Raw genomic sequence first — 20,295 nt, 5'->3', positions numbered from 1 at the left:
ACGAAAATGAAGTGTTTGGTGAGATGACTGGGTTATCCCTGGTGAGGGGGTTCGGCGGTGCCAGATCTCACACTGCCTGGCTCTGGGAGCCAAAGGGACTGAAGAGGACAAAAGAGGAAGAGATCGAGGCTGTAAATGAGCCCCAGCTGCACGAGCTTGTTGGCACAGCAAGGTGAGGCTCATCTGACCATTATTTTGCTGTTGCTGCAAGTTACATTTTGTCACAGTTTCCCCTGGTGAAAGACCACTGGCCTTTGCGCTGGCAACCCACACTGCAGGATGTGTGGTTACTGACAGGGTAGGGGTGAAGATAATTTACAGCAGATCTGTCAGATGTCACGCCTTGGGCATCAGGTACCAACACTCTTGCCTCACTTTCCCCAAGGGCTGTTGTTCATTAACTGCCAGGCCTGTGGAGTGGCCTCCCTGCCCTGACAGGCTCGAGGGGGCTGGCTGGCACCCCAGAGGGGGAGTGAGGCAAGGGCAGAGGGGTCTCTGTGCAGTGTGACAGCTTACAGGCATGTCCACACCCAGTTCCCTCCCCAAAACAAGCCCCAGTCCCCAGCACGCTCCCGACCAGTGCCCTTCCCCTGCCAGGAGTGCCCTGTGTGCCAGGTGCCATCACACGCCAGCCTTACTGCTGCCTTACAGCTGTGAGAAGAACTGAGAGAATTGGAACAAGGATAATAATTCTTTCAAGGATTTTGTTTCTACATTTTTAGATGTTTGTAATACTTCCTAATAGTAATACTGTAAATGGTATCAAGGCATAGGAGCTGTTTGTGCTATTTGTGTCATTCTTTCTGCTTCTCAGCCAGTTATCCAGTGCTTTTTGTACTATTCCATCAACCTTTCCTAGGAAATCAGTTTAACATGTTTGACACCTTGCCTGTGAACTGACTCTTCCATGAAAACCCTGATTGCCTACAGGACACTAAACCTCACTCATTTAGATCCCTTTATACCATTCTAGTCATAGAACATCACCTTTACCCCCATGTTTGGCAGTATTAAAATGCTGGGGAGTGAAATAAATCTCTCAGAATTTGGGGGTCTCCAACCTCATGTCTATAGCTTCTATTTCTTATACTTTTTTCTTGTATTTCTTGTCCTTTTGGGGCTTCAGAAAAGCCTGGTGTGTAATCAGCAGGAATTTTGACAACCATCTCAGCTGTGTACTGGGTAAGACCTCGTGCCTTTGATGAGAACGTGAGAGGCCCCTGCAGTTTACAAGTTACAACCAGGGACTGACACATCCTTATTAAAATATAGCGTGTCTCTGTGTTTTACAGAAATATTGAAAAGTGGAGAAAAACTTTCTCTTTTCCAAGCAATTTTTCCACATGCACACATGTATTCACACACTGCTATTTTGGCAAACCAATCTACTATACCACGTCAGTGAGTTAATGACAGGCTGGTGAAATGAATGTTCACAGCTTTAAATCAGTCTTTTCTTTAAGAGCATTTAAATAACTTCATTTTTGTTCAAGGTAATCTTAACTATAAAACTACAGGCCTGCAGGAAACCCATATATTAATTGCAAAAGGTGGTTCTGCTGTGGTTTTCCACACTGCTGATCACATATGGCATCCCAGATGAGTAGCGGATCTGATTTTATAGTCATGTTGTGTCAGGAGTTTAGACTGCATATTACTTGTAATTCTGTCATTTATCTCTACTGTTTCTTTATTAATCTCTTCAGCGTTCTTGGTCTGTCCTCAATCTTTCACATTTTGTACTGATACTTTATTACAGTGTTTTCCAAATTTTTTAAGTAAAAATCTTTCAAGATGAACAGCAGTCCTTCCTCAGGAGCTGACTGAAAGCCAAATGATCTTTATTCATATAGCTATTGCCTCACACATCCCCTCTTTGGAAATCACTGTTCCATTATATGCTGTTGCTTCCTTGTCCCTACATGCCTTGATGAACAGTAAAATACAGTGTTGACATTTAAAATATTGTCACTGGCATGGCTGATGTGAGTGAGTGAGTGAGTGAGTGAGTGAGTGAGTTTTCTCCTCAATAGTGATTTTTCTGGGGCTCTTTGCAAATTCAGGCTCTAGTGATGGTTACTTTTTTGTATCAGTTCCACTTGCCGTGTGTATTTGAGGTGCATTTTTTGAGCTTTGCTTTGAGAACATAAATGGGACTGTTCTTCTCATTATAGCTGCTCTCAGCCACGTCTGTCCCATGTCTTGTCCTCCAGCTGCCCCACAAGATTTGTGCAGCACACTGGATATAACACTTTACTGCATCACAGCAGTTAAATATGAAAAAAAATCACTCAGAGCTTGCACGGCCTTTACACACCACGCACGAACTGTCACCTAGGGTGTATTATAAACTTGGATAAGCTTTCTGTATTTTAGGTTCACAGTTTGTCACTGCATTGTTATTTTCATTGCTGTGTCTTTGATCTCACAAAAAGCTCTGCCCTGGTCAAGGCATCTGTTGACACAGTCCCCCTGGCCCACGTGGGCCTTTGAGCTCGTTATGGGGCGAAGGAAGGATCATGAAAGCAGAGCTTCAGAAATCACCGTGGTTGCCAAATAACAGCATTCCTAAAGCTGTTCTGTGTCATACTGTGGGCCTCTGCTTTGGATCTGAGCTCTCTCAGATTGCTGTCCACAATGTTCTTTCATCAGTGTAGCTGTGGCAATACAGAAACATTAGCAGTAGTTATTGTTGTGTCGACGTAGAGGAATCCATCCTGTGTAGGAGCTGCAATATGAGCAGAAAACTGATGGGCCCTTTGCCCTGACATTACTGTCTGAAGGTCTAGAGTACACAGAAGGTAAGTGGTATTAAAAGATTTGGAAGCTGAGAGAAATGAAGTTATGAGTGAAGAAGATTCAGCATCAGCAGCTGAAGATTGCTGGTGCCTTTAGGTAGGTTCCCTGTCTGAAATGTGCTGCAGTTCCTCCAGCTTGGTCAGCAATCCTGCGTTGTTTCTGACTGTCTTTTCTGGCAGTCAAGGGGCTGGCACAGAAAATCCTGGCCTTTTCTTCAGGTCACTTTGTCCAGTGGTTGTGCTGGAAAGCTCCAGCTGTGCAGTGCTAGGTTCTGTTCACACGTTGGCATGGGACAGTCACAGCCTGAGGGCTCAGCCTCAGAAAGCACAGTGCAGACCACCAAATACACACTGTTTTAATGAGTGTGGCTGCTGTTCACGTGAAACCTGCTAGCAAAATATGCTCAATCTCAAATCTCCAGCAGGCTCTGAACACCCTGTTCTAGCCAGTCCCGTTGGAGCATGAGAGGCTGAGATGGGTTTTCCCTTCTAGTCCATGTGATAAGGGAACTTCTGTTGCTGATACTTATCAAGAGAGACTTTTACAGCAAAAGTTATGGAGAGTTCAAAGCATATCAGGAAGCAATACCTAGAGTTTTCATATGGTTTACAAATGGCATTTCCAGTTCTGTATATGAGTTCAAGTATGCATATAGGAAGTTTTTTGTGGTACTAATGGAAATTTCTGCATCTATAGCATGTCCCTTTCTCCAAACTGGCATAGTTTTAATAAGAAGAACTATCCATACGTCCTTGACTTGTCATTTGTTAGAAAACTCAAAATCTTAATGGTTCACATTGGAGAAATAAAGGTCAAGATATAGGCAAAGTTCCTCTGCATTACAGAAGATAATAAAAGGGGAATATATTTGCTTCTGGTTATGCTAATTCATCACTCCAAGCACAGTGTGATTGCATTCTGTCTAGTCAGTGCTCTTCTTCGTATCTTAAAGAAGAGATACAGCCAAAGTAAAGGGCATTTGGAGATAGACAGGGAAAATAATTGAGTCACAGGGAGTCTTCTGTTTGAGGAGGGATGGGAGAGATAGGGATTGTTTTAATTTAAAGAAGAGACAAATAAAAGAGAACGTGACAGTAGTGTACAGAATGATGAATGATACAGAGAAGGTGAACTGGGCGCTCTTGCTTGCCCTTTCTTAAGTACAGAAGCAGAGGGACATCCAATAAAGCAGAAAGGCAAAAGTAATAACACTGTTGAAAGGGCATTTTTAAACACTAACTGTCTTGTTTCCACTGGCTCATCTTCTTTCTCTATGATTCTAGAGCATGTCTTGAGGGGCATGCAAAGACCTCTAGGAGATGAGTTCAAGTTGTCTTGCTAAGCAGTTGTTGTGGTCATGCTGCAAAGGCTGCTGGCTGGATCAGGTTATTTGGCTTGTGTGAAGGCAAGGAACTAGTCAGATAGTCTTAAAGAACCTTTTTAGTCTCAAAAATAAGTGGAAGTTTAGGTAAAGACATCAGTATGTGTAATGATACTATCCATGCATTTGCTAGATGAGTAAAAAAGTAACTATTCAGGACAGAAATCTGCTACTGATGGAAGGAATATTCGTCTGCGGTTAACCCCCATGTCGTTTCTTTGCTGGTCTCCCTATCTGCTCATGACCCTGTTACAAAATGCTGATGTTGTGCCACATTGGCTCAGGCTCTGCTCTCAGGACCAAGCAGACTTCTGTCCCCAAGGAAGTTGTTGGAAGCGCATTTATTCTTCCTAAATATCCCTTTCTGACATTCTCTTACTTTTGGATGTTCCATTTTTTATTTGTCTTTATTTAATAAGTTTATATTGAGATCCAGAAGAAAATTTATTTTCATCAGTAGATTCTAGGGAACTTCAGTAAATGGACTAAATTGTTTATGTACTTCTCCCCTGCCTTATTGGTTAAAAAAAGGGAGATAATAAGACATGCAGATTCCAAATGGGTGAGATCACATTCTGGTTAGATTATTACAGTATCTGTTTGGATCTGTTGCTACTTTTAGACTTAGTCCCTGTCAGTCTTTTTGTAGCTGTGCAATTATCTTATAATTCCTCACCAGGCTGTGCTATTTCATGTATCACAGTCCTGGTCCACCTGTGGTGATCATCACTTCAAAGGCCCGGTTCCTGTGGTCATTTTGAGTGCATGCCTGCCTCATTTCTAATGGTCTGTTGTGCTAATGTCAGCTGTGATGATTCAGCCCTGGATCACATCTGTGAGGTGGCTCTTCCTTTCCTTTCCTTTCCTTTCCTTTCCTGCTGCAGTTTTGCCCATCTTAAAACAGGTGAAACGCCTCAGCTATTCGGGACAGAAACCACTCACTGTGATGTAGGGAAAACTGAATTTTTAGTAATTTCCGTATGCCTTTTAATTAAGTCTTTGTTTCTCACTCACCTATAGGAAATTATGAATGCATTTGCCAACATTTTTGTTACTAAACTTTGTACAACAATGGAGCATTTAAAATATCTACTATTCAACATAGAACAGATGTATTTTATCAATCATGGGAAGTGTATAATTTGTAAAAGTTTGTGGGAGATACATATTTGTGTGTTTGTGTGTATGTGCATATTTTCTGTGTATATGAACTGTACAGTTAAGGATGTATTTGCCTGGCACTGCAGTCCAGCTCCCTCAGAAATAGTTACAGCCCTGGAATACCAACCTGCAACCTAGTTTAGCCATTTGAAGTCGCTGGGAAAAATTAATTGTAAATGTAATTTAGTACTCAGAGGTATGCAAATTTTATGTCTAAACTCAAGTGAAAAGAAGCATTCAGTCTAATTTTTTGGCATTTGTCAAAAGCCCTCCAAAAGCCATCCAGGCTGCGGGCTAAGCTGCCTTTCATAAATCTCAACTGAAGACTTGCTGCTAACTTCTTAAGACTAAATTATTTCTATTGTTCTCGAGGAATTACATTTTTGTTGTTATCTGTGGAAAGAACCCCACTGGGTTGAGCATGTAAGTATATGGGAATGGGGGGAAGGAGGATTTGTGTTAGTTAAGTGGAGATGATAAAACTGAAAACATAGCAGCAGGACATAAATCAGATTTTTCTTCTTTTTCTAGTTGGCTTGTCACAATAAAGCATTGCAACAGATGCTGAAGCCAGGGTCAGATCCAGATGAAGGAGATGAAGCCTTGAGGTTTTATGCCAAACATACGGCACAGATAGAGGTAAAAGATTGCTCTCCCAGAAGATGGACTGTGAGACAAGTCTGCATCTTGTGTGTGGTGTATCTCCTCTTTAAGCTTCCAAATGGTGTGGATTATTTATGAGGAGAAGGTTGAATAATATGCTTTTGGCTGTGGGAGGAAAAGGAATACACCTATATTAGAAGTGGCTCCAAGCCATCATTTCACAGTAGCTTTGCTGTGTGTTACCAAACATGTTCTGTTAGCGAAATAATGACTGTGGATAGTAGCTGTGTCATGAAGTCAAGAATGATCTTGTATGGTACATCACTCAAATAAATAATCATGAGTTTCAAAGCCACTGATGCTGGATGATCAAATTAAAAGTCTGGCTGGAGTACAGAGAGGTTTTGAAGTGGTGTAGACATTCAGTATGGCTTTTGTTTAAAATACCAAGGCGTGGCCTGGTTCAGCAGTTCTCCTCTCTGTTTTAAACTTTACACCTGCCATGGGCTGGATTTAGATAGAGGTCCACAGAGGTATCCCACCACAGGAGAGATGAAAGCTCCATGGCCTTGGTTGTCCAGAGGGCAGCTCAGTGCTCCTCTTAATGTACTTTAATACTTTGGGTGCTGCTGAGATCTCTCTTAGCAATTATCAGCCAGTTTATCTGGGTAGGTTGTAAATTTAGGCACTGAACAAGCACTGTGGTCAACTTTTATGTGGCCAATAGCTTCTTCTGGAAAAGTGAAACCCAACCCAGCATTGCTTCTATACAAAACAGGTAATTGCTTGTCTTTGAAAGCAGTCCCAGACCTGCTTGGTGTTTCAGATATTATCTCCCCTATATTAAGGCATCTCATTTGTTTGATTTGAAATTCAAATGGTGGTGGTTTTTTATTTTCACCAGTGGCTGTACAGAGGCATGGTCGTAGTAGTCGAAATGAGTTTTCTACTCATTTCTGTATTTTTAATAATGCAGAGTCCCCGATCAGAATGGGGAAGCAATTTTGATGGCAATGTGGTGAGATGAAATAAAATCTAGCTCACTCACCAGTAACCTGCTAGCTCCTGAAATGCAAGCAATTCAAAACCTTGGGTTTTGTCAAGTAAAAAGATAAAGACTGACCAGATATGGGTGCTGCCTGAGTAACAAGGTGCTATTTTTGCATGTTCACCTTCACAATTTATCCCATCATAGAAACAGATTCAAGATGAGAAAATAATTTTGTAATCAGAGCAGAAAGCCCCTGAACTTCTCCACTTTTTACTGGGAGAGATTTCTTTCAATTTACAGCAAAATTGAAGTGTTCTGAATTAGAACATTTTTTATATTTGGGGAAGTCTGGACCAAGATTTTTCTTGAGTCCTTTCTTTGCCACCTTATTCTGGCAGGCTTTTGAAAATAAAAACAGCTTTACTCTGTTTTGGGATTGATTGGTCCAACTTTATTGTACTGTTCAAATAATGAATGCATTAATTGGTAAATTAAAGGGGAACTGTGAACAAGAAAAGATATGACAACATGATTGGATAGTCACTGACTCTGACAAAAATGTGCATGTTATTTATAGATTGTTCGCCATGATAGAACAATGGAAAAGATTGTCTTTCCTGTCCCCAATATTTGCGAATTCCTCACTCGGGAATCCAAAAGTCGGGTATTCAATACAACAGAGAGAGATGAACAAGGGAGCAAAGTCAATGACTTTTTCCAGCAGACTGAGGATCTGTACAACGAGATGAAATGGCAAAAGAAAATTAGGAGTAAGTACTGTCATTTTAAAAAAATAGCCTCATTATGCTAAAACCTTGCTTTTAAACCTTCAAATGCTTTAATTTTAATGATACACTCTTCTCTGTTCACTCTGATACTACAACAGACAAAACTGTTCTGGGCTTGAGAGTGTAGGTCAGATGAGACATTTGCATGCCACCATAAAAGAAGTGTAATATGGAGCAGTTATTAATATGTTCAAGATGATGTCCAAAAGTTAAATTGAGGGATGGATAAACTGGGTGTAGTTCTACTAATCTTGATAGCATTGCACCTAATTAAGCCAAGGCCCCTAATATTTAACAAAAACATGTGTAGCTGCATATTTGAGGTTTGCAGATTCCTGAAAGACCATTAAAAAACTTGTAAATGTCAGTCATTTAAAAACATCTCTCACCAGAACCTCAGCTACTTTAAATATGCCCAGCTCCCATGGAGTCAGACCCCTCTGCCAGTTCACATCAGCCTGGTGTGACTGGGCTGCAGGGTGTCCCAGCTGGCCCAACTGGTGCACATCCCACGATATTGGGAAGGCACATGTGTGGCCTTGAGCTGCTTGGTCAGGATCATGGGGGAGAGGTCAAAGCAGGGACACCAAGAGGAGGGGCAGGGAAGCCCCACCAGGTACCCTGAATGTCTTTAGCTCACTGGTGGGCAGTACAGCTGCTTGGCAGGAATGGGGCTGTTGCCAATGCACCTGGATCAGGAGGATCCTGCCAGCTCAGCCACTGTCAACTCTGCCCTTGGCTTTTGGAGCAGAAAGTTGTATTTTATATATCATAGACTCACAGAATGGTTGGGGTTGGGAGGGACCTTAAAGATCACACAGTTCCCAGCCCCTGCCATGGGCAGGGACACCTTCCATTATCCCAGGCTGCTCAGAGCCCCATCCAGCCTGGCCTTGGACACTGCCAGGGATCCAGGGGCAGCCACAGCTTCTCTGGGCAACCTGTGCCAGGGCCTCCCCACCCTCACAGGGAACCATTTCTTCCTCATATCCAATCTAAACCTACCCTTAGTTTGAAGTAATTCCCCCTTGTCCTGTCACTCCAGGCCCTTGTCAAGAGTCTTTCTCCATCTTTCCTGTAGGCTTCCTTCAGGCACTGGAAGGCTACATTATGTCACCCCAAAGCCTTCTCTTCTCCAGGCTGAACATACATAAAAATGCCTAAAAGTGGTCACTTCATTCACTGCTAAAACGCAGATGCACTTGGAGTGTCACACGTCATCTGCTCACAGCAATTGATCAGGAAGGAAGGAAGGAATAAGGTCTAGAGCAGCAGGATAGTCAGAGCAATGTGGGAGCATCCTGAACATGATGGAAACATGGATGTCATGGCAATTTTTCAAATGTCGATTCCTAGGCTATAATTTTCAGCAGCAGCAAGTCTTCAGCATGAACCCCATCAACCCAAGTCTGCGTCTCTTGGTGGCACCCTAAAAACTTAGTAGTGACAAACTCACCCAGAATAGAAATGGAAAAATACATGATTACAGAATCTGCAGTCTATTTGGGAATAAAAGTCATTGTATTGTAGAAAAATTACTTCAATAAAAAAAATCACATCTGGGGGTTTTGCTTTAGAAACACAAATAAAAGAGCCAAGCCAACAATTAGATAGACCCGACCTGCCTAATGCTATAAACAAAGAAAATTGGTTTATTTTTATTCAGAACAGAAATTTCTCAATTCCTTTCATCAGTGGAATAGCCCACAAGTCTCCGTGTTGGGGTTTTTTTATTATTTGAAAAGATAATACAGGTTGAAGCTGGGGTCATTCTTTAGCCAAGTGTCTGTTAGCATGAAGTCTGTGCTGCTTAAATTGACAGATGTCATTTTTGCAATGGTTCCAAATGCTTAAATCTCAGCAGTCAGCAACAAAAGGTTATCACAGTGAAATCTGAATATTTACCTAATTGCCATTAAAGGCTATTTTGATTAAAGCCTGAGACAGTCATATGCAGTTGAAGAAGTCTGCTGTTTATAAAAACTTTGCTGAGCACTCTGCATACTTGCAGGAAGTTTCCAGTACTTTAAAATCTAATTAATAGGGATGCATCATGTTGGAAACCTCTCTGACCAGAGATCTTTTTACACTATTGCACATAGGATCTTGTTTCAAATGTTCATTTTAAAACGTATTTTAGTGCATTCATATATATGAAGTGCTTGCCTGAGTCTCAGCACACTCTGATCTTGTTCCTGGCCTTCTTTCTGAACTGTGTATGTGACTCTGGACGCAAAATCAACCCTGTTTTGCACTGTTTCCCTTTTTAGTCTTTTCTAGCTAGGCTGTAGGTTCTTTGGGATATGGACTATTTCTGTGTGTTTGTACAGCACTTCACATATGGAGATCATGGCTTGTTTGAGTCCTTTTAAGCAGGAGTACAGAGCTGTTTGTCAGCAGGTGACCATGGGCTTCTGAGCATCATGCAGGAAATAGTCAGCTTTTGTAGAACCAAAACCCAGGCAGACCAAATTTTGCCTGCTTCCCAAGCAGATCAAAATGTTTTTAGTTTGGCAGAGGTGGAGAAAATACTGCAGTTCTGAAACCATGCCTACTCCATAGTTCTCTGCATATGTCATCGGTGTACTTGGTCCAAATAGGTCATCTGGATGACCCATTCTGGGTGTTCTGGGTGACTGGCATTCAGAGTGCTAAAATCTCTTTGTTTGCTTGATTTTGTGTCCCCATGCACAAAGGCTACAGTTTCAGATGCACCTGAAAAGGCTCCTTTGCAAAATATCCAGGCCTAAAATCTTCCCAGAGGCAAAACTCCAGTATATAATAAACTGTATTGTGATCTTTGGATTAAAAGCTCTGCTTGAAACTATGTGTTATGGCAAACCTACGTTTAATTTTTGTCCATTTTAGTTAATTTTAAAGATCTGCATGTTTTCTACATTAATCTGTATTTAGTTCCCTTGGGGCCATTGCTGATTGAGATTCTGCTTGCTTTCAGTTCACTGATTGCTGCTTTTCTGCCCTTTCTAGATAATCCAGCCCTGTTTTGGTTCTCCAGACACATCTCTCTCTGGGGGAATATTTCCTTCAACCTTGCTGTATTCATCAATTTAGCAGTTGCTTTGTTCTACCCTTTTGGAGATGATGGAGATGAAGGCAAGTACAGTTTGGTTTTACTTTTTGTTTTAATTTTGGATGCTTTCATTTCTGAGGTAACAAAGCTGCATTTTCAGGTGCAGTCATATCTGGAAGCCATTTAGTGTCTCCTAAGTAGGTACCAAATGCTGTATGAAATGTGGTAGTTGATCTGTGTGTCACAGGGCCTGCACAATGCAGAGTAGAATGGACAGAGCATAAGCTGAAGATTATCTAGATGATCTCAGCTAATTTTTTTATATTGCCATATTACAGTGCCCTACTACACAGATTTAGCTGCAGCTTCTGAACTGAAGGAGGATTCCTGGCAGCAGAGGGACAGAGATTCCTTAAGCCTGACCAAAATGAATGACTTGCAGTCCTGAAAACATATGGAAGAGAATGATTTGCAAACTCTCTTGTTGGCTTTTCACCATGTTGTTTATTGGGATAAAAGGGCATAACTGTTGCAGAGGATAAATGCATTATGTAAAAATACTCTTAAAACTTATGATTCTGTCTCTGCTTCATCCCGTGTCACAGGAAATATTTAATGAAATTCATTATTTGCTATAAATGCAGCAGACTAGCAGGAGGCCTCTTTGAAGCCCAAACAAGCTTAATTAGGGTAAAGGAGACTAAATCGTTCAGAATACTGGTAATGGGAGCAGAGCCATTCACCTCTGGGCCTTTGATTTGTGGCCAGTCAGTAATGTGACTGAAAGTCACCTCTGTCTGGTGGCATGTGAACTGGGCTGGTGGAAGCAGTCCAGCTTCTAGCAGATACATGTGCTTTTCACAAACACCACAGCTGGCACCGGCAAACATTCCTGCTGCCTGGCGGAACAGAAAGGCAGCAGATGAAAATACACTGGCATGGGGACCACGCTGCCCTTGCAGCCCACGGGGTGGTCTCTGCAGGTCACAGCACAGGCAGCTCCACAGCCTCGTGGAGTGAAGCAGAGTTTGCAGGGCTGTGCCCTGGAGAAGGGAAGCATCTTGTCCACAGTGCTTTGTAAACTGGGGAGTCACTCGGAGCACACACATTAGAGCCCATGGAGGATGAGAGGAGAAATAAAGGGTTAAAAATAAATCTTTTAAGCTACTAAATTTTAGCTAATCTATACTCGTGGAAGTCCTCTAGTCTGAAATCAGTAGGTATTAATACTTACTCTGAACTGCAGATTTATATGGCTTTAGTTTAAGTGACCCCAGTAATCCAGTGATAGCGTATTTCAGGATTCCAGCTCCTGGTGCTTGTAAAGCCAAAATGACTCCTGAGCAATAAGGAATAGGTGTGGCCAGATCAGATTAGCAGGTCATGAGGCAGCCTCCTTACTTCCAGCCTCCCCCTCCACCATAGCCTGATCCAACAGCTGGAATGTGTCTGCCATTTTTCCCTTCACCCTGTGTAAATCCACCTCTATTCACCTGTCTGAGGTGCCCGGGCTGATCTAATCATGCCAAGATGCTGCCTTTTAGTAGGTACCTGCAGTTCTTATGTAATATGACATAAGCAATACTGCTCCAGCTGAAGACTATTCCTGAAGGGAGCCTGAAAGAAAGAAAGAAGAGAGACGAGAGCATGTAGTGACAGGACAAGGGGGAATGGCTTCAAGCTGACAGAGAGTGAGTTTAGATTGGATATGAGGAAGAAATTGTTCCCTGTGAGGGTGTTGAGGCCCTGGCACAGGTTGCCCAGAGAAGCTGTGGCTGCCCCATCCCTGGCAGTGTCCAAGGCCAGGTCGGATGGGGCTCTGAGCAGCCTGGGATAGTGGAAGGTGTCCCTGCTCATGGCAGGGGGGATGTAAATGGATGATCTTTAAGGTCTCTTCCAACCCAAACCATGATTCTGTGAAGACTTTTTGCCTCCAGGGTGCGGGTCTGCACATGGTACTGGGATGGGTCCTGCAACGTAAAATTGCTGGACCTGCAGTAGGGAAGAAGGAAAACTGATTTGTGGAAGAACCACAGAGAACTTTGGCCTTACCTTTCAGATTGGCTTGAAAGTCATTTTTTAGAATCCGTTAAAAGTTTCCAAATCTTGTTGGCAAAGAAACTCTCTGACAGAGCTGACCTTGAATCTCCTGCCAGGGATAGAAACACTCCTGAACTTTGCAAAAGTTCGGATGCCATCTCAGTGTTGAGGCTAGGGCCTCATCTCATTGTTTTCTAATCCCAGTGATGCTGCTCAGCTGTGTATCTGTTGCCAAAGAGATAGCATGATTTCTATTGTGAGTCTAGCTCAATTTTCTATTCCCTTCTCCGCCATCACTGACCTCTCAGTTCATCCCATAACAATAGAAGTCAGTGTACAAGTGTGACAGCGCCCTGAGATCTGAATGTGCTTTTTATAGCACAGCAACATGGTGTGTTTCCAGGGCTTTAAGCAGAGGGGAGAGGGAAAACAGGGCCATGTCTCAAAACTCGGGGAGCGCCTGGAGCCAGCATCTTGCAGAGCAGCAGGGACTGGCTGTGCAGCCGCGGCTGCCGCGCCCGCAGCGCCCGGGACCCGCTGCGCGCCCGGGAGCCGAGCGCAGCCGCTCAGCGCTCCGGGCACTGCAGATGCTGCCCGGCCCTGCCCGCGCCCCGCGGCTGCTCCCTCTGTGCCAAGTGGAGGCTCCCGCGGAACATCCGCAGCCCTTCGGGAGGGAGCTGCTTTTTCGGGAGCCGCGGCTGGAAACGTGGCACTGCAGCGCGCTTGCCACTTGCTGTGCTGCCCCCAGGACCGGCTATTTCTGTAGCTGAGCAATCATGGAATCGGACCGGAGGAGCCCTAATGATGCCTGCAGAAGGGAGTTGATTAGTAGCTTGCTCCAGGAGAAGGGTAAACTGTTCCATCTCTGAGCACTCCCTGGATTTTAATGGAAATTTCATTAGCTGCTCGTATTATTACCTGTGCAAAAAGCAGCAATACTCTGAGAATAATAGCTCCTGCAGCAATTAGGGCAAGCCGTGGTCAGCAGTTGTGATGCATGAATCACGCTTTTGTTAGCTCTACTGGCAAAGGAATTGATCTTTTGGATCCGTTTCTTGGTGGAAAATGGAGTCTCCAAAGATGCCTTTCTCAAATCTCCCTTTCTCCTCTGTACAGGCACGCTCTCACCGTTGTTTTCCGTGCTCCTCTGGATAGCAGTGGCATTTTGCACAGCAATGCTGTTTTTCATCTCCAAGCCTGTTGGCATTCGACCCTTTTTGGTGTCTGTTATTCTCAGGTCTATATATACTATAGGGCTCGGTCCTACCTTGATACTCCTTGGTGCTGCTAATGTAAGTACTTCAAAAGCAAGCAGAATTTCCCTTTCAGCAGAAGGAAAGATATTAAGGGTCTCCTATTAAAAAAACCCTTTGATTAGAGCGGTGCAAAAACTTCTTTTTCTGGTTCACTGGTTAAGCCAAAAAAATAAATCATTTCCAGTCATCCTGAAACAGCAGTGTCAGCAAAGTGGGAAGCTAAGAAAAAAGCTGGTTTAGTTTTGTGCATATGCAAATATTTTAAAAACAAAAACAATATGAAATTTAAATAAATATTGCTGCAAAAGGGCAATCAAATCTACAGTTTGTCATGTTAAAAGAATAATTTTCTCTATCAGTACACTCAGCACTATTGACACAAATTTGTGAAATGTTTCTGAGACCTTAAATGTATTTTCAGGAAGAAAAGAGTTTTCAAAATTAAAAATTCTCTCAGCCCTTTGCCAGATCTCTTAACTTAGACATGAATAAGTCTGCATGCTTACTGAGCTTGGTAAGATACACAGTCATGCTCACAAGTCATTTATTTAAATTTCTGCCTGACTGCTACAGCTCTAATGCACCCCAGCACGAAGTATTGGGCTGTTTGCCACCAGTTCTGTGTGTGAGAATTTCACATACTGAAAAACACCCAGACATACAGTCAAAGGTAAAGGCAAGTAAGCAGCGCTTGCCCACGTCAAATTTGCGAACAAAGGAGTCGTGTTGAGTCCTCATTCCTTGTCCTGGACTGCCAAGGAGATGAGGTGAGACCCTTTCCTGTTCACTTCTGCACTGCTGCTCGTGTGCAGGCAAAGCTCAGGAGCCATGGAGAAACTGACACTGTTGTTTAAATGCTACACTTCAAAAATGTCCTCAGTTCTGAGGGGTTTTTTTATGGATTTTGTATTGAAGAACACGATGTGAAGGAAATAGATCTGACACCCCCCCCACACACACTTTCTGTTGTGTTACTATTGTTCTCTTGGTAGTAGCATGCCAAGCTGCTCTTACGTAGTCTCGGATCTAAACTCAAAACTGTTGGGAGGTCATTCCCCAGCTGGTTTTTAATGCCTTGTGACATTAATCCTGCCCACCTATTCACTATAACTAATATTATAGGAATAATCACAATGTAATGAGGCACAGTGCAGTGTTGGAGAGGTGATGTACTTCCACTCACCCTCGTGGGCTCATTCCCAGTGCACTGTCGGAGCTGGATTTCTTTCACCTCACTCCAGCTATCTAAAGGTTGTGCATTGAGTCAAACCAACCTATCTAGACAGCAACCCAAACAATAAATACCAGGATCTTTCTGATGGCACAAACCTAGCCTTTGTTATCCCCCACAGCTCTGTAACAAAATCGTGTTCCTGGTGAGCTTTGTTGGGAACCGTGGGACTTTCACCCGTGGCTACAGAGCGGTCATCATGGACATGGCTTTTCTCTACCACGTGGCCTATGTCCTGGTCTGCATGCTGGGCCTCTGCGTGCACGAGTTCTTCTATAGCTTCCTGGTGAGTACGTGCTTCTGTGGAGGGGAAAACTTTGCAAAAATAGAAAATACCGTTACCCATGCAGCTGTCTTCAATTTCTTCCTGACAATCAAGCCAAATCATGTATATTTTTAGCATGCCGTTGTGTTGCTGCCCCTTAGGAGCTGCTGTTTTTATTAGAACCTGTTTCTGTTAGGACTTATTTTATCTGTTTTAGAGCTTAAAGTTTGCTCCTTTCTTCCAGACAATCATCACCCTGCCCAGCTGTCTCCCTATTCTGTGTCCACCGTTCCTATATCTTCTGTCAGTCCTAACATTTTGGGGACAGTTGTCCAGTGGTGTGTGGGGGGAATGATGCCTCAGGTTTTAACTTTTATATTTTTCAAATTCTGTACTGCCTAGTGTGTAACTGAAGTTTCCTGTGGCCTGTTAACTTCTGTTCTCTCATGCTGGTTGGACGTAACAAAGCCTCTCTAGGTTTGCTTTCCAAGGACAACTCGATTGTCCAAGGTCCAAAATGTGTAAACTAAAAGCTTCTGGAGACGAGGGGAAACTTGGGGTAATTACATCATTAACTGAAGTTATAAATGGAGAATTAACCCTGATATGCAAATGGACCAAACTTAAAAAAGTGTGAAGAACCTGTGACCCAGGGTCCATCTTGGGTGGAGGCTTTTGACTGCCCAGGGTGTACCTCTGAAAGCCCTTCAAATAAATACTTAATATTTAATATATTATATTAAATATATTATAATATAATATATAATACTTAAATATTCTCTTATTCTTGTCTAGCCTCTGTTTTTAGGTAGCCACTCCAGGCATCAGTACCTGTACCAAAGGATTCCATTCCTCATCCCCAATACATTTTTAACAAATGACTTGGGAAATGGGGATGGCATGCCTGTGGTGTAGCAGGAAGATTCATCACTTGAAATGTATCCCACTTCATTTTCTTTTGTTGCCATTACCCAGATGGAATGCCTTTTAATAATGTGGTACAGGTGCAGTGAAAATGAATCACACAAAATTATGCTAAACTTCACTAACTGCTCCCTTCATGCTGAGTAGCAGTAAAAGGTGTTTCACTGCTCATTTGCTAATCCTTTTGCTCTGTAGTGGAACATGTGAAACTTGTAGGGAGACTGACTAAATTGTGGTCATTTACATGGGTTCACTTTTCTGTTGTTGTATTTTTTCTCAGCTTCCTGAATAGTGGTGAACTCCCAGCATTTCAAAGATGTGTTAAGCACGCTAAAATTTTCAGAGGTTTAGTGCTAACGCAGGTAAAGCGCCTCTTGAAGTCAGACTTTCCAGATTTTGACATTAAAGTCTGCTTCAAAGTTTGGGCAGATTTCAAAGGAGGCAAGATTGTGGCTGTAGCTGCAGGACCCTCTTCAAATGGATCTAACTCTCCTGCTTAAAAAATGCACAAATTATTGGCTGTTCCTTCAATGAGTTAGGTGATCTTTGTTTTAAAATGCTTTGCAAAGTGTCAAGCAGCTTAAGAAACATTTCATATACTTACTTTTTTTCAGTGACTGCTATTGACCAATGTCCATGATTCATGGACATTATCCACGTTCCCAGGTTGCTTCCAGGTGTTCACTTAGTAGTGGATGTAGTCTAAACTCTAATATTTGTTCATAACTGTCCCCCTCTTTCTTCCTTTATTATTAATCCTTTCACAGGGCTGTGGATTTCAGATCTTACAAATTGTGGCTAATACCTTCTTCTGTGGAGTGTTTTGATAAATCATAGCGTGTCACATTATATCTGTAATCTTAGTGTTTGGAAGTAGAAATACATACATTATAGATAAGGTCCAAAGCGCTATAGAACATCAAGAAAATTGTAAGAGAAAAAAAGTTACAGGTTCTTATAAAGCTCCTGTCTCATTTAATTGCTGGTTTAGGCTTTTGACATTTAAAGCAATATTATCTTAATATATACTTTTCTTTAAAGTTAAATACCAGGAAAGCATATAGTGCAGGGTAGAGAAGAATAGAAGTTTCTAGTCTTATGCAAACAGTGCCATGAATTTAAGTTTGTCCTAAAAAGAAGTTGCCCCAATCCTTGTCCATGTGACATTTACATGATGCCATGAGCTCGAAGAAAGTTTACAAATATGTAATTACTTACATGTATGAGTGCATTTTTGAGTTGCAGTCTGTGCATGTTTGTCAGACAGGAGAGAACATGCAAAATTATTTTGTAGATATAGATCCATAGTATTAAGACACTTCTTAAATTTTAATCTAGCCTGGTTTTAAACATGGGGAAACAACGGATCTTGATGGTAGGTGTTGTCTGTCTCTGGGTCAGGCTCAAATATACTTTGTGGCTTTGGATTTTGCTATTATTAATTTTAAAATTTAAAGTTCTGTGCTAGATTTCTTCTTCCATAAGCATGCCCAGCTCCCACTGAAATCAGTGTGAGTTTATGAAGCTGAGAATGTAGAACATGGCCCAAGACATGTTTCAGTAGTCCAGATTGTTTTCCTGTGTAGCATCTATATATTGCCTCATTTGTGTTCACTTTTCCTCTACTCTGTGCCTTCCCCAGCTGTTTGATCTTGTGTACAGGGAGGAGACATTGCTAAATGTGATAAAAAGTGTTACCCGGAATGGCCGTTCAATTATCCTCACTGCAGTGCTAGCACTCATCCTGGTTTATCTCTTCTCCATCATTGGCTTCCTCTTCCTGAAAGATGACTTTATCATGGAGGTTGACAGGTTGAAAATCAGGACCCCTGCTGCAGGTACTGTTTTTTATATTAAAATTTGCTTCCCACATATCCCTTTTTCTGTCTGCCTAACCTAACTTTTCATCTAAGGACATAAAATTTCTTTATTTGTGCCTGTGTGAGAGCAGAACTAATTCCATATACCTTAGAACTCAATTAATTCTCTGTGTAAAATGTAATGTGTATAGGGTTGTTTTAGTCTGGGCTTATTTGATTAAATACTAAAACCTAACACATTTGATTTATTATGTTTGCTTCACAAACTCGTGATAACATTAAAAAAATAACCTGTATTTCCTAAGTATCGGGAAAAGCAGCTCAAAGTGGATTGTATTGGTTCTCATCCCACCTTAAAAGCAGCTCATAATAATTTCTGTGTACTGTATGAGGCACGTGGTCTTAACATGTTCAGTAGCTGTATTCATTTCATTGCTTTTTAAGCTTAATCCAGCAGAAATTTGTTACAGAATCCACACTTCTACTGATAGGAGCATCTTTTAAATTCAGTGTGTATTTCATGATAATGATTAGTGTACAATCCTGGCTTCAGTAAAGTCATTTGGAGGTTTGGAACCAGTTTTTAAAAGGCCAGGATTTCAGCTTGCTGGAATGAGAGGCTTTAGTAAAGTGAATAGAGAGTTACAAACTTGCTTTGCTAGAAAAGAGCCACGTCTGGTCTGTTGAGAGCTTTGTGTGTGCTGCCAACCAGCCTGCTGGGAGCATGGGCAGGGGAGTAACTGGCTGCAGAGAAATACCTGAGAATAGCCGGTGATTAAATTCCTAGAGGCATGATTTTCCCAAATGCTGAGCTCTTCAGACCTGTACACAAGCACAGAACTGGCAGAATCCAGCGGGGGCTGTGTGCACTCAGTGTTTGCCAGCCTTTTCCTGAAGTTGTTTTTTCAGGATTTAAAGCTCACAAACAAGGCAAAGGTCATTCAAGACTCATGGGCCTGGCGTGCTTCTACAGCTGGTTCGAAACCATATGAAAACAACCACAACCCGACAGATTTCTTTAACACACCATGATTTTTTTTTTTTTTTTTTTTTTTTTTTTTTTGCCACTGATCATCCATTAGAGGTTAAATTGGCTTATATGTGATTTACCATTCATTTTTGGGACAGAACTTAAGGTGTGAAGTCTCACTTTGAAAGGTAGTTGTGACCGTCGTAATAAAACAGGCTACATGCAGCTCTGGTGTGATCCAGGGCAGCAGCTCCTGTGTGTTTGTGTTGCTTCTGTTGAGTTCTTGGCAGATTTTTGTGGTGTGGGTATGTTCTTGCTGGCTTCTTACATTGCCATTTCTGATCAAAAACTCATCAAGAAAATATGCTGACTGCATGTTGATGGAACATTATGCTTCCCGGGACAAGTGCTTTAAATTTTTTCTTTATAAAGTAGCAGAAAGAGTAAGTCAGAGTGCGTGTTTTCTGCATTAGATATACTGTCTTAGGCTGTTATTTTGTTGTATAGTTTTGCCTTCATTTTCTTCTCCTTAAACCTTTTTGTAACTCTAATTTGAAATGCAGAAAATTGTTGAAGGTGCACAAGATAAAATTGGTTTGATAAAATCAAGCTGATGTACACATTTACCACTTTGGGAATGTTAAATTAGTGTTTTACACAAACCCATACATATTTACAAATGAGTACCAAACTGTGTTATAATCCTTGAAAACCCTTAAATATTCTACATTCAGGATAACTGAACATCAGCTTGGTGTCCTTCTTGTCAGCTTTTGTGAATAATTTATCTAATGGTTTTAAAAACTGACATTATTTTCATATCTGACAGTTGTTTCTTGCTTTGAATATATTTTGTTCTCACCAGAAGCAGCCACATTTGATGTAGATTCATTAATTTCAGGAGATGAAATGGGAAGAGCTGTGATATACAGTAAATATAAAACTGTGTTTTTGTTCATTGTGATTGCTTTGAGCTGTTGAGGCAGACTCTTTTGAGGAGGGAGGAATTGCTGGTGTAATTTGTTCTGTTTTTTC

General features: G+C 41.8%; 1 protein-coding gene across 4 annotated transcripts in view; it reads left to right on the top strand.

Moving 5' to 3' along the window:
• The window catches only part of ITPR2 (inositol 1,4,5-trisphosphate receptor type 2), a 245,697-nt gene that overhangs the window by 192,819 nt on the left and 32,583 nt on the right, over positions 1-20,295 (top strand). For all 4 annotated transcript variants that reach the window (XM_039570501.1, XM_039570499.1, XM_039570500.1 and 1 more), the window contains 6 exons: positions 5,873-5,980; positions 7,513-7,705; positions 10,712-10,837; positions 13,911-14,086; positions 15,403-15,567; positions 18,113-18,308. In XM_039570501.1, the coding sequence (XP_039426435.1) occupies positions 5,873-5,980; positions 7,513-7,705; positions 10,712-10,837; positions 13,911-14,086; positions 15,403-15,567; positions 18,113-18,308 (964 nt within the window). The remainder of the gene's footprint in view (positions 1-5,872; positions 5,981-7,512; positions 7,706-10,711; positions 10,838-13,910; positions 14,087-15,402; positions 15,568-18,112; positions 18,309-20,295) is intronic.

This window comes from Corvus cornix, chromosome 1A (assembly GCF_000738735.6).
Source record: "Corvus cornix cornix isolate S_Up_H32 chromosome 1A, ASM73873v5, whole genome shotgun sequence".
NCBI classification, from domain to species: Eukaryota; Metazoa; Chordata; class Aves; order Passeriformes; family Corvidae; genus Corvus; species Corvus cornix.
The sequence above is the reverse complement of the archived record's forward strand: the minus strand, read 5'-3'. Positions and strand labels throughout refer to the sequence as shown.